General features: G+C 41.8%; 1 protein-coding gene across 5 annotated transcripts in view; it reads right to left on the bottom strand.

Annotated features, from left to right (window-relative positions):
- myo1b (myosin IB) overlaps positions 1-15,182 on the bottom strand; it is a 306,869-nt gene that overhangs the window by 173,643 nt on the left and 118,044 nt on the right. For all 5 annotated transcript variants that reach the window (XM_068035658.1, XM_068035660.1, XM_068035654.1 and 2 more), the window contains exon 5: positions 1,807-1,911. In XM_068035658.1, coding sequence (XP_067891759.1) covers positions 1,807-1,911 — 105 coding nt within the window. The remainder of the gene's footprint in view (positions 1-1,806; positions 1,912-15,182) is intronic.

Raw genomic sequence — 15,182 nt, 5'->3', positions numbered from 1 at the left:
GCCATCAGCCTCAGTTGGACAGCAGCACCAGCGGCAGCCTGTTAATTGGCTGCCACCGGCAAAACACTACCCCAGGGTCCCACCGCCTGCCAGAGTGGGGTCACCTCCCACTTACAGCCCCAGCAGTGGGACTTAATCCTGAACTGAAAAAATCAGCCCATAGAGTCATAATGGCACAAAAGGAGGCCATTTGGCCCATCAGTTCAATGCAAGCTCTCTGTAGAGCAACCAGTCAGTCCCAGATAGCTCCCACGCTATCCTCGAAGTCCTACAAAATTATTTCCCTCAAATGCCGATCTAATTTCCTTTTGAATCATTCATTAACTCCGTTTCCACCACCCTCGTAGGCAGCAAGTTCCAGATCATTACCACTCACTGCATAAAAAAGTTCTCCCTCACATCATCCCTGCACCTCCTCCCCAAAACTTTAAATCTGTGTCCCCTAGTCATTGTACCATCAGCTAATGGGAACAGCTTTTCTTTGTCTACCTTACCTAAATCTGCCATAATCTTGTACATCTCTATCAAATCTCCCCTCAATCTCCTTTGTTCCAGGGAGAACAACCCCAGCCTCTCCAACCTAACCTTGTGGATAAAATCCCTCATCCCTCAAATCATTCTGGTAAGTATCCTCAGCGCTCCCTCCAGGACCCTCGCATCCTTCCTAAAGTGTGGTGGCCACAAGTGGAGTCAATACTCCAGTTGGGGCCTAACCAGAGCTTTATAAAGTTTCAGCATAACTTCCCTGCTTTTGTACTCAATACCTCTATTTATGAAGCCCAAGATCTCAAATGTTTTGCTAGTATGGCCTGTCACCTTAAAAGATCTATGCACATGAACCCTCTGTCCCTGCACACTCTTTAGAACTGTGCCATTAAGTCTATATTGCCTCTCCCTATGCCCTCTCCAAAACACATTAACTCACACTTCTCTGTATTAAATTCCATTTGCCACTTGTCTGCCCATTCTGCTAGCCTATGTCCTATTGCAGTCAATTTGTATCCTCCTCATTGTTTGCCATACATCCAAGTTTGGCATCATGGGTACATGTTGAAATTTTACTCAGTATTCCAACATCCAAGTCATGTATATCAAAAAAAGCAGTGGTCCTAGCACTGACCCTTGGGGAACACCACTGTCTGCCATCCTCCAGTCTGAGAAACAACCATTTACCACGACTCGCTGTTTTCTATCCTTAAGCCAATTTTTTATCCAAGCTGTCACTAGCCCTCCTATTTCAGTGAGTAAATGTACCATCCAATTGGTACTGAGTCACACATTTCAGTCTGATCCCCAGTTTACACAGATTCAACCAATCCCAGCCAGGGCAACATTTGGAGTCTATAACTCATCTCAGTTGTCCTGGGCTGTGGGGGGATTTTTTTTAAAGTTATGGTTAGGACCCTCACTCTGGGCCATCATACGGTGAACCTTGCTTCCCACCTGATCACTTCCCACTGCAGGAGATTAGTTTGGTATATCTGTGGCATGCGGTCTTTGGTCTGGAGATAGTTTGCCCCTATGGGGCAAACTATCTCCAGACCAAAGACCGCATGCCACAGATATACCAAACTTTTGGATAAGCATTACAGGCCCCGGACAACCCAGAGTAATTGTGGGGAAGGTTTCTCATGTTCCAGATGATGGTGACTGGTTTCCCACGAATGAAATTCAGCTTTAACCCCCTGACACCCCAGGGTGTTTCCTGTGTACTGACTGCAACATTTAATAGAACTGCAAGATAAATCTCACATGACACCACCTTAAAAGAACTGAACTGAATGTTGAAACAAATTTTAAACTTACCCTCAAGCACAGGGTTTGACTGCAGCAGCTGCTCCTTAACTTGATTGACCTCTGCTCCCTTGCCACAAACAGCAGCAACATAGGACATAACCAACTTACTCGCCTCTGAAAGGATAAAACGCATGTTAAAGTTTTGTTAGTAAGGCTATAATTTTTTTCACTAAATTCAAATCAGTCCAATACATCTGACTTATATTTAAAGTAGTAAGAAAATGAAAAAAAGTCTTGAAATCATGCCTGAAGGCACCAGGAATATGATTGTTAACATGCACTGTCGTCTGATCAATCTGGAAGCTAAACACAGCTATTTTTGTGCAATATATTAGACAAGGCATCCAATCTAATCTAATCCAATCCTTGGTGGCAAGTTCTAGAGGGGGTGAAATCAATTGAAGAAACATTGATATATTTCAGGATTGGTTTCAATTATATCTTAAACAGTTAACAGAGTTATGGGATTATGAGCACGATTGCTTTCAGTGTCCCTTTAATTTCGGGAAAAAAATATAAATGCTGGAACTCTGAAATAGAAACAAAATGTGTTAGGAATGCGCATTCAGCATTTGAAAGAGAAAGAAAGGTTGAACTTTTGGGTGTGACCCTTTGAAAGCACTCTGACATTAATTTATCTTTCTCTTTCAGATGCTGATAGGAAATGCATAGCAAGTCAGTTTTTATTTCCTAATCATTCCAAGCATGACTGATGGTGCATGTGAGCACATATGGTAAGAGGCCTATGTCACAAATTCCAAGAATTTGATATTAAATTAGTTGCAACAGTAGCAGAGCTCAGTCAACCTCAAACAGGATAGTTCATGTGTCATTTTGATATGACAATAGATAGTCCAGAATAACGCATCTTAAATTTGAATTCCATTTGCTGTGGCTGAGGTAAAGTTCTGGTGATGGCAGATGAGAGGGTTCAAATAGTATGTTACAGACAAGCGGGAAGTGGTGTGGGTGACTTCCACTTTTCACCTCTCAAGCAGATAATGTTTTAAAAATAGTGTTGTATTCCCTGAGTGTGTGGAAGTAGGAATAGTGATTGAAAACTTGCTGGATAAAATTCCTCCTGTTGATAATTTTAGTGAAAAATTCGCTCTGAGTACGAATTCATATTTCACCATCCAGGTGTGTTACTGCATAGATTTTCTTAATTATCTGACTGCTATAACACTCATGACCCGAAGCATCCATTTTAGTGCACTTCATAAAAATCTGCAGGGTAGATTGATTGAGAATTTATAACTTGTCAGTATTATAACAAGGTTAAAAGTGTCTTCTATGTCTGGCTGGTGGGAAAATAATTCTGGGAACACTTCACAAAGGCCAGCTGTAGCTCCCAAAAGGAAATGACTCATCTCTCTTGATGCTGAGTGCTTGTAGGCAGCCGCCCGTCAAGATAAAAATAACATAACTGTTTAAGCAGACCTATATGTCATTTAGGACCCAGCTAGTCTTACTGCCTAAGAAATGATAGTGGATGGCAAGTTCCCCATGGTGATAGAAACTTCTAATATTGCTCCCCTGGCTGAATAATGTCTATACTAATTGTTCGTGTTATTTGGAATTGCTCTAGGTTCTGTCTACTAGACCTGTAATTCAGCTTTGTCTCAGTGATGGGTACGTTTCTCATTCAGGTGTTGGAGCCACCAGCTTGTTATTGGTGAAAAATCTGGCTTGATGTTGCGCCTTTCACTGCAACAAGTGTTGCATAGTCGGTCAGCTTTGATTAACTGCGAGCAGTGACCATCATATTTTGTCACAGGATCAAAGGTAGATTTATTCTGATGGAAGATCATCAACCTATGGTTAGCACCGCAGCCTCACAGCTCCAGGGACCCGGGTTCGATTCCGGGTACTGCCTGTGTGGAGTTTGCAAGTTCTCCCTGTGTCTGCGTGGGTTTTCTCCGGGTACTCCGGTTTCCTCCCACAGCCAAAAGACTTGCAGGTTGATAGGTAAATTGGCCATTATAAATTGTCACTAGTATAGGTAGGTGGTAGGGAAATATAGGGACGGGTGGGGATGTTTGGTAGGAATATGGGATTAGTGTAGGATTAGTATAAATGGGTGGTTGATGTTCGGCACAGACTCGGTGGGCCGAAGGGCTTGTTTCAGTGCTGTATCTCTAAAAAAAAACCTGGAACATTAACTCTGTTTCTCACTCCACTGATACTGCCTAATGAGTGCTTCCCACATTTTCTCTTTTTATTTTAGATTTCCAGAATCCACATTCCACATTATTTTGCTTTTGTATCTTTGCTTTTATTCTTCAGTTACCTACTTGCTCTCATTTCTATGGTCTAGAGACAAATTTATCTTTCTCATGTCAGAGTTTTTCTTCACAGACATGTGGACAAAGGTTATGTGAATTATGACATAATCAGGACTTTTATAGTTTTGAATCAGATTTCAAGTACTCAAGTCATTCAGCCAAAAAGCCCATTTTGTTTCTGTCATTTATTTGTTCCTTAACAAAAAGTGATTTGCAGTTTTCAGCCTGAATCCTAGGTCAGTTAAAATGTTATTTTCAGCCAATTTCACAAGGGAGGTTAGGAGTTACTTAGCTGATCCACACTGTTTGTAATGGGTATGGCAATGGCAAAGAGAGCTCAATGTTCACCCAGCTACACACAATCAGAGATTTGGGCGGCACAGTGGCGCAGTGGTTAGCACGCCAGCCTCACATCTCCAGCGACCCGGGTTCAGTTCTGGGTACTGCCTGTGCGGAGTTTGTAAGTTCTCCCTGTGACCGCGTGGGTTTCCGCTGGGTGCTCCAGTTTCCTCCCACAGCCAAAGACTTGCAGGTTGATAGATAAATTGGCCATTATAAATTGCCCCGAGTGTAGGTAGGTGGTAGGAGAATGGTGGGGATGTGGTAGGGAATATGGGATTACTGTAGGGTTAGTATAAATGGGTGGTTCTTGGTCGGCACAGACTCGGTGGGCCGAAGGGCCTGTTTCAGTGCTGTATCTCTAAATTAAAAAAAATAAATTACTTTGCGTATAAGGTCAGGTTTCGGTTCATGGAGAAAAAGGACTTGCCTGGATTCAAAAGCAAACTTTTAACATTGGTCACACAACAAAAAAAAAGCTGGTATGAGTTCAAATCATAACAATCTATACTTTTCTGATTATGGGCACACAGAACACATTCTTGTGTACAAATAGTTTAGATGAATTTATAAACGGAGCACTGGACCCAAGAATGCATTTTGTTCAACAAAAAAAACAACCACAAAACTTTTGACTGCTTCCTTTTGGTTGTCGCAAAACAAAATCTTCACTTTGACAGAAAATATTCCTTATTGCCCACCTCACCAATCTTATAATTATAAAACATCCTCTCACTTTCAAAGAAAAACAATACCTGCCTGACAATGAGGGCAACAATTTAAAGCACTGCCCCCAAGATTTGGGCAATGTTTGACATCATGTCCAAAGCACTCTTGAAACTTCACACCAATTCTTGGAGGTCATTTATTTAAGCCAACAACAAACATGCATAGCCTTATACAATTAATCGCTTCCATTTAGGCTACAGTTACATTTGTGTATACAGAAGAAAAAGTAACATAAGCTTCAGGGAAGTTGAACGACTAACTCCACCCAAAACCTGACAGCAGCAAAGCACTAGAATTTACTTCAAAATTCTTTTTATAGACTGTCAGTCTGGCTTTAGATTAGATTTTTGAGTAAATTAGAGGGGAAAGTTTTCAAATCAAGAAAGACTGCAGCAAACAGAACAACAGTGATTAAAAAAGGATCAACTACTCCCAGACAGGCAGACAGGTCACACCATAATCAGCAGATCATTTTAACAAAGTTGATGCTATTCTGAACATTTAGCCTGGAGGTGTAGTTGAAAAAACTCTTGAAGAAGTCGCATTGTGCCATTGAAAAGCTGCTTTGTTCTACTTGTATTTTGTAACATTTTTATGGCAAGGCAATTCATAATAGTGCAACAGGATACAAGGCTCTCGAAAAGCACTGCCACTCCTCTTCTTCAGCCTTGTGATGGGCGGTACAAATCACATGCTCTTTGGTGTATTAAACTGGCAATATTCCTCTTCAAATATTTCAAAATGTTAAGCTCATCCACCAGTTAATTTCTGACAATGCATTTCCAAATGGGCAAGATTATGTTCGATCAGGGAGGTGGGTGGGGTTGGGTATGGGTGTGGGTGTGGAGGAGAAATAAGGGTGACAAGGAAATCAATGAAATACAGGCACTGACATTAAGCAGTCTGATGGTGTGATTTGGTGATATCTCCACACTATTAAAAGGAGATAGAAAATATTCAGAGATATTTGAATATTTCTCTTTAATTTAAAAAAAAATGTTCTCTTTGGAGATTAACTACCGAGCAAACATAAAATGGAACATTGCTCCAATTTTCAATTCCTGACAATTCATTAAATTTGTTTCATTAATTTAAAGCACGTAATAAATACAAATCTCTATGATTATTTTCCATTTAATAAGACCTTTTAGCATTGTGGAAATATCACTAAGTCACACCATCACACTGCTTAATGCCCCTGCCTGTATTTCACTGACTCATTTCCTTGTCATCCTTATTTCTCCTTCGCATCCACACCACCCCTGCCCCGATCTAGCATAGCCTTGTCCATTTGGAAATGCCTGCATCTCTATTCACTTAGGCTTTATCTGAACTAGGCACGTGTCAGAAAATAACTTATAGTTGGGTTTTACGTTTTTAAATACTTGAAGAGGGATACTGCAAGTTCACTGCAATGAAGAGGCATGTGATTTGGATCACTCATCAGCTCTAACAGCTTTTAATGTCAAATTGCTTCTCACTGTAGGATGCTCTAACACAAAAACCTCCTCTTTAATTGCTGGCAAAAGCCTGCTCTTCATAAACTCTCATAACTGGATAATCCTGATGCTGACATTTCTACTTTCCCTGTGTACTTCAGGCAGCAGCAGAGAGCAGTACAAGATTGCCCGATGACACATGGCTGGTAATGAGCTCTCCAGAGCAGTTAATAGCTGTTATCAACAAGTGGAAACCATACTTGTACAGATGAAATGATATAAAGTGAATTTGTGCTAGGAACTAGATATTCGGGGAGTGCTCAGTGCATATAATAGGAGACCCTTTAGGTGCTAGAGTTTTCCTTCAGCGCTCAAAACAAACTGCTTCAAAGAATAACATTCCAAACCACCAAACACTACGCAATCAGAAATGAGAGTAGCAAGCAGAGAAATTTATTTGCACGGTACAGTCATTTGTTCCCACTTAACACCAATCTTATCCCACCCGCACCCTTCCCCCAACATGACAGGCAACTTATGTGAAAATGAGTCTTGCACTGCGGCTGAGAGTGGAATCACATTAAACAATCCAAACGCTCTGATGCAAGGTCATCAACCTGAAACATTAATTCACTCTCCCCACAGATGCTGCCAGACCTGCTGACTACTTCCAGCACTTCCTGTTTTTCTTTCAGAATCATCACAACCCTAATGGGACATGATCGTGTCTATGTGGAAGAAGTGACTTCCTTGCAATCCCTTGTCTTTTTCTTCATTTCTCTTCATTATGAACTGTTTTTTCTTGCAATAATATCACAGAAACATAGGCATCTCATCCTTCAATCCAGAAACAATCAATTTTTATATGTAACAATGGGTTTGCTTCATTTTAGCAGAGTTGCACCCTAGAATGAAGATTCCCAATTTGTGCAATTTTTGAATGCTGCTCCCAAACATAATAATGAGCTTTTCCACTGAAATATTTCAGTTTTGGATGCAAGATTAACTGAAGTACACATCTCTTATTGGGTTTCATATTGATATCATAGATCATTCACACAATACGCAGGTAGATCCTACGTCCTCTGATTTATCAGTGTAGGGAGCATTCCAGTTCAAACCGGAGGTCACAGAGTTATTCAGCTACATGGGAAGTTAACTTTGATCCATGCGCAGTTAAAATAGCACTGGTTGCATTCCTGTGAATACGCAACTAATAGTCTGTAATATAGTGAATGTGAAGTAAATACTTCCTCAATATCTTCTGAATAGTGCAAAGCAATACCGATCTGAAGGTCCCAGTTCAGTCCCTAAATTAGCTGAATGTCTAATTTTACATTATACTGCCCCATGGGCATAGCACTCACATACTTTTTAACTACCAGCAGCACTGAAAATGAGCTGGTCTGCCCCAACCACCCCTTTCCACTTTGACCTTCTGCTGTTTTGGGAAGGAAATTCTACTGTGGGTGGCAGTTTTCTAGATTAAAGATCCTGATTTTACAAAACTATCATCCCAAGCAGCAAAAAGGGTGCCACTTTGAATTGGGAGGGACAGGCTACAGGGAAGAATGACCCCAGTGAATTTTGGTGGGGTGGGGGGTGGGCAAAGAATGTTTAGAGGCGGAGAGCACTTTGGAGAATGGTGCAGCTGATTAGGGAGGGGAGTGACTCTGCATTGGTGGGATTAGATTAGTTCCAGCCAGAAGAGCAGACACTGGAGTTGACAAAGGCATGAATGAGGGCTTCAGCAGCATGTGGGCTGAGGCAGGGACAGAGTCAAGGTAGAAGCAGAAGTGGCCAATAGAGGTGGCTTTTGTGCTGGAGGGGATATGGGATTGGAAGTGCAGTTCAGGATAAAATAGGAAGTCAAGGTTGAACAGTCTTGTTCAGCCCGAGGCATTGGTGGTGAAGGAGGTTGGAATCAGTATCAAAAGTGGAGTTTGTGATGCAGGGTTAAAAACTTTGTGCATACTACTTTTACCTACCTTCTTCATATTGGCTTCCTTTGCACCCTTCTCACATACTTCACCCGCAATTACCATCTCAACTTCCCTTCTAGAGCATTCTTGCTAAACATCTCTCCCCCAACCTTTCAACAACTTGCTCAAATTTTACCTCTTTGGCCAAGCCAAAAGACTTGCAGGTTGATAGGTAAATTGGCCATTATAAATTGTCACTAGTATAGGTAGGTGGTAGGGAAATATAGGGACAGGTGGGGATGTTTGGTAGGAATATGGGATTAGTGTAGGATTAGTATAAATGGGTGGTTGATGTTCGGCACAGACTCGGTGGGCCGAAGGGCCTGTTTCAGTGCTGTATCTCTAATCTAATCTAATCATGCATTGTCACCTCCTCTAATTCTTCCTTCACTACTCGATGTCCATTCTTATCTTTGTGAAATACATACAATGTACAACACAGAATATCAGCCCAACTGGTCTATGCTGGTGTTTACATGCCACACGAGCCTCCACCCACCCTAACTTCATCAAATTTTATCAGCATATCCTTCTACTCCTTTCTCCCTTATGTACTTACCAAGTTTCCCCTTAAAATAGCATCTCTGTTATTCACCTCAACTACTCTTTCTGTGAGCAAGTTCCACATTCTAACCACTCTGAGTAAACAGGTTTCTCTTTAATTCCTGATGGGTGAATTAGTGACCATCTTATAATTATAATTATGTCTCCTAGTTTTGGACTGTCCCACAAGTGGATACATCTTCTCTCTGTCCACCCTATCAAACTCCTGCATAATTTTAAAGACCTCTATCTGGTCATTCCACAGCCTTCTCGTTTCTAGAAGAAAGAGCCCCAGCCTTGTTTAGTTTTTCCTGATAGTTACAACCTCTTAGTTTTTAGCATCACCCTTGCAATTAATTTTTGCACTTTCTTCAGTGCCTCCAGATCCTTGTGTAATATGGAGGCCAGAAATGGGCACAGTAGGATTTTTTTGATTTTGGGAAGGCTATGTAAATGAAAGCTTTTGTTTTGAATTGCATATTCTTTTGGTACAGATGTGCAGTGCCACTGTTGTCATTCTGCTGCACATCATCCATCACAATAAAGGAACTGGTTTCCCCCTCCTCCAAAAAAGTAGGGATTTTTATGTCAAGGAAATTATACAAATAACAGTAAACAACCCTGATCAGTTTGAGAAGGGCCAACATGCACACCAAAACCATGGTGACCCGGTAATAGTGAAAGAAACTGAGTAAGTTAACACTTGGCATGTTATACGAATGTGCATTTGCTTCGACCCACCTTTAGGGGATTACATTTTTCAACATTCTTCATGGGGTAGGGTAGACAAGAAAAAGTAATGAGTTTACAAATCATCTTTGTCTCACAGAGTGCTGCTACATGCATTTAGTACCAACAAAATATAAAGGGAGAATCCTGCCAGTCTGAGCAGTAACAATGGCATTGCATTTAGTTAGAAAGTATTCTGAATTTACTTGCTCGCCTGCCCATTTCAGTGCCAGTAAGATGAAGTCAGTTCTTGCCTCACTTCAGATAATCAGTAGCATGAATCATGCAGGAAAACTGGCATTTTTTTTTTAAACAGCTGAAGAACTACATTTCCTGCTACAGTTTATAGCATAAAATCAGTCATTTTTTTCAAACTTGTAATAAGTGTAACTTAAATGACTAAATATCAACAAGGCATTTTCTCTGTAGTGAAGCTGTGCAAACTCAATAAATGCTGGTTTCTTTTGGGCAGAGCAAAAAGTTCCTCTTTTCAGCTGGAAAGCAGATAAACCCAAATTATAATTGTGGCTTTGCCAACACACTGGTTACCATAATGCTCCATTTTCATTGAGCTGAATAATACTACCAGACAGGAAACTGCGTGAACCCATCTGGGGGTTGACAACTAGGTCATTCCACTGTAGCCTTTTGTTGATAGGCAACTTAGTTGAAGGCAAGATGTTTCTGTTTCCACAATTTCCTGCACTTGGCAGGAAGTCATCTTGTAACTAGTTCTAAATTTGTGAATAACACACTTAATGTATACATTCAATCATGCAAATACTTAATGGTCCCACAATGTTAGCTTTGTGCAATGACTCCTGTTTGTAGCAAAATACATCTGTTAATTGTTACATCCCGAAGTTCATGCACAATGGGGCGAGGGAAGGATCTGCATCCAGGTTTCAGATTTCAATATGCCAACTGCACAGCTCCAAAATTCAAATGTTCCAATTTGAATTTCTTCTCCAACTTCCTCTGGCATATTTTAGGACATTGAACCATTATTTCAACAGTCAAATTTCCTTCAACTGCACTGTACCCTAAGTAAATATATACTTTGCCTAAACAGAAGATATTAACAGGGAAAATTTTAAAGGATCTGACTACACTAGAAGTTGCTTAACCCAAAGCGTGGTAAGAATGTGAAACTTGCTACCACAAGTAGTTGAGGCAAATAACAGAGATGCATTTAAGGGGAAGATAGATAAACACATATGGGAGAAAGGAATAGAAGGATATACTTTTTTTATTTGTTCATGGGATGTGGGCATCGCTGGCGAGGCCAACATTTATTGCTCATCCCTAATTGTCTTGAGAAGATGCTGGTGAGCTGCCTTCTTGAATAGCTGCAGGCCTTGGGGTGTATATACACCCACAGTGCTGTTAGGAAGGGAGTTCCAGGATTTGGACTCAGCAACAATGAAGGAATGGCGATATAGTTCCAAGTCAGGATGATGCGTGGCTTAGAGGGGAACTTGCAGGTGGTGGTGTTCCCATGCATCTGCTGCCCTTGTCCTTCTATGTGGTAGAGGTCATGGGTTGGGAAGGTGCTGTCTAAGGAGCCTTGGTGAGTTGCTGCAGTGCATCTTGTAGATAGTACACACTGCTGACACTGCATCAGTGGTGAAGGGAGTGAATGTTGAACGTGGTGGATGGGGTGCCAATTAAGCAAGCTGCTTTGTCCTGGATGGTGTCAAGCTTCTTGAGTGTTGTTGGAGCTGCACCCATCCAGGCAAGTGGAGAGTACTCCATCACACTCCTGACTTGTGCCTTGTAGATGGTGGACAGGCTTTGGGGAGTTAGGAGGTAAGTTACTCGCCACAGAATTCCCAGCCTCTGACCTGCTCTTGTAGCCACAGTATTTATATGGCTGGTCCAGTTAAGTTTCTGGTCAATGGTAACCCCCAAGATGGTGATAGTGGAGGATTCAGCAATGATAATGCCATTGAACATCATTGGGAGATGGTTAGATTCTCTCTTGTTTGAGATGGTCATTGCCTGGCACTTGTGTGGCACGAATGTTACTTGCCACTTATCAGCCCAAGTCTGGATTTTGTCCAGGTCTTGCTGCATCTGGACACAGGCTGCTTCAGTATCTGGGGAGTCGCAAATGGTACTGAACATTGTGCAATCATCAGCAACCATTCCCACTTCTGACCTTATGATGGAGGGATGATCATTGATGAAGCAGCTGAAGATGGTTGGGCCTAGGACACTGCCCTGAAAAACTCCTGTAGTGATGTCCTGGGACTGGGCTCCAATAACCACAACCATCTTCCTTTGTGCAAGGTATGACTTCAACCAATGAAGACTTTTCCCCCGATTCTCATTGACTCCAGTTTTGCTAGGGCTCCTTATGCCATACTCGGTCAAATGCTGCCTTGATGTCAAGGGCAGTCACTCTCAACTGCTCATAGGGTTAGATAAAGGAGAAGGAGGAGGCTCATGTGGATCATAAATGCCAGTATAGACCAGTTAGGCTGAATGGCCTGTTTCTGTGCTCTAAATTCTATGTAATTCTTTGTAAATGGCTCCATTTTTAATTCAAGTGGAAAATCCTTTCCTCAGTTACCACTTCTGAAGAAGGTAACAATGGACCGGGATTCAGGTAGCCTCACAGTGCTCCCAGGAACAATTAAGGGTAGTATTGCAGTGGATACAAAATATATTAACAAATTGCCTTTTATTTCACCCACTTATAATTGAGTTTAAACTGCCCGTGAAGAATCAATCCTCATTGACGAATGAAGAGCAAGAGTGTGAAATCTAGCTATAACTATTTTATAAAGTTATTTCCAAAGCTGCTAACGACTTAGTATTTTTCTTTCTCTTTGGATTACTACTTGTCATTTTTACACTATGACCAGAATCCAAGAGAATTAAGATGACAGTAGACCTTAATCTGCAAGGTTACAATGCTACTGGTGTGAAAGTTAGTATTCTGGAAGCCACTCTCTGGACTCCAACTCTTCTTTAGAAGCCTCTTGTTCTGCTGGATTTCTGTAAACGTTTCATTTACAGTCAGTCAGTCTCCTGTCATCTGGAGACAATATTCAGCTGCTTTTCTATAAACCAAAATATTTTTGACATGTTTGTGGATTTTTTAAAAAATGCACAACTCCCTTCCAGGACTGTAGCTTTCTTTTTCATCCACTCAAGTTGGCCAAGCTCTGAACACTTAACTATTAAATTAGCAAAAGAAAAAGGTAATTGTGCAGACTGCTTTCCAAATAATGAACATATGGTGATAAAGGTCTCACACATTCTTTGCCACAGTACTTAACTATGACCTAAAATTTGATGAAAATTGAAATGCAGTGCAATTGAGGTTGGGAGCCAGAGAGAAAAAAATAATTTCCCATCAACCCATGCTTGTTCTGCATCAGCAGTAACATTTCTGCTGACCAGAAAAGCTATCCCACAACTAGTTAGAGGGAAAATTGACTAACTTGGTGACTCATCTAGTGAAGACTGTGAGTTGGTAAGCCACAAAAGATCTGGACAGTTCCAGATTTAAGACACTGTCTCTGCTATGTTACCTAATCTCAGATGGGGCCGCAGTAGAGTATGATTATATTAAGTCTTGGTGTTCTTGGCTTGGGCAAAATCAGCCAGCCTTCCCATTCTTGGGAACTGATTCATGCTGGGGGTTCACATGTTTGAATCTCAGGATAGAATAGGATCAGATCAGGCTAGGCTGTGGTGACCCCACAGCTAAACAGCCTGATGACATTCATTATCAAGTTCCGCATGTGAATAATAGCCAGCAGCACTAAATACCAGACGATACCACCAACAACTTGGCTTCATGTAGCACCTTTAACATAGTTAACACATAATACACAAAACGAAACGGACACAGAGCCACAAAAGGAGACATTGCGTCCAGTGATCAAAAGCATAGTTAAAATGCAGGGGAGCCACATCGGGAGGACCCCCCACAGCGCAGTCCCACTGCCAGGCCATTTTACAAGCAGTGGGAACAACAGCTAATTAAGCTAATTAAAGGCTCAATAAAGGGTCATCTTCCTGGGCTGTCTTAGCGACCCCCCACCCCAATTGGTGGGGGGGGGGGGTGGGTAGGCAGCCAGCCAGCTGCCTAGAGGTGGCCTCCCCAGAGCTTCCTGGGGGCGGGGGTGGGGTGGGGGGGTGACAGAGGTCATGATATCCAAAGGCGTCATGGCTCAAGGAGGGACCGCAAGCAGCAAAGGCTGGCCCTCTGATTGGGCCAGCAGCATGGAAAGCCAACCAACAGTCCTTAATTGGACGGTGGGCCCAGCAGCAGCCAATTAAGAGGCTGCCGTCGGGAAGAATGCCAGCTCGAAATCTTATCCCCGACTAGTAAAATCCCGGACATGGAGTCAGAACAGCACAGGAGGTGGCCATTCAGCCGATTGAGACCATGCCAGCACACTGTGTAGCAATCCAGTTAGTTCCATTCGCTAGCTTTATCCCCGTAGCCCTGCAAGTTATTACCCTCAAGAGCCCATCCAATTTCCTTTTGAAATCATTCACTGTCTCCACTTCCATCATCTTCATAGGCAGTGATTCCAGGTCTTTGCCACTTGCTGTGTAAAAAAGTTCTTCTTTATATCTCCCCTGTATCATTTGCCTAAAACCTTAAATCTGTGCCTCCTAGTCCTTGTACAATCAATTAATGGGAACAGTTTTTCTTTGTCTACCTTATCTAAACCTGTCATAATCTTGTACATCTCTATCAGATCGCTCCTCAATCTCCTTTGCTCCAAGGAGAACAACCCCAGCTTTTCCAAACTAACCTTGTAGCTAAAATCTTTCATCTTTGGAACCATGCTGGTAAATCTCCCCAGCACGTTCTCAAGGAACCTCACATCCTTCCGAAAGTGTGGTGACCAGAACTGAATGTAATACTCTAGTTGTGGCCTAACCAGAGTTTATAAATGTTCAGCATAACTTCCCTGCTTTTGCACTCAATATTTTTACTTAGGAAGCCCAAGATCCCATTTCTAATGAAAGTTCCAATGAAAGGTAATTGATCTGAAACACTAACTCTGTTTCTTTCTCCACAGCTGCTGCCTGACCTGTTGAGTATTTCCTGCATTTTCTGTTTTTATCCCATATGTTGTACTAACTACTCTCTCAAAATGTCCTGCCACCTTCAAAGATTGATGTACATGAACCCCCAGGTCCCTCTGTTCCTGCACACTTTTTAGAACTGTTCCATTAAGTCTGTATTGCCTGTACCTGTCCCTTCTGCCAAAATGCATCACCTCACATTTCTCTGTCTTAAATCCATATGCTACTGTCCTCCCATTCCTGTCTATGTTCTATTGCTGTCAATTGATATCATCCTCATT

The sequence above is a fragment of the Heterodontus francisci genome, chromosome 7, assembly GCF_036365525.1.
Source record: "Heterodontus francisci isolate sHetFra1 chromosome 7, sHetFra1.hap1, whole genome shotgun sequence".
Taxonomy (NCBI): domain Eukaryota; kingdom Metazoa; phylum Chordata; class Chondrichthyes; order Heterodontiformes; family Heterodontidae; genus Heterodontus; species Heterodontus francisci.
Note: the sequence above shows the minus strand (reverse complement) of the source record. Positions and strands in the feature narration are given on the sequence as shown.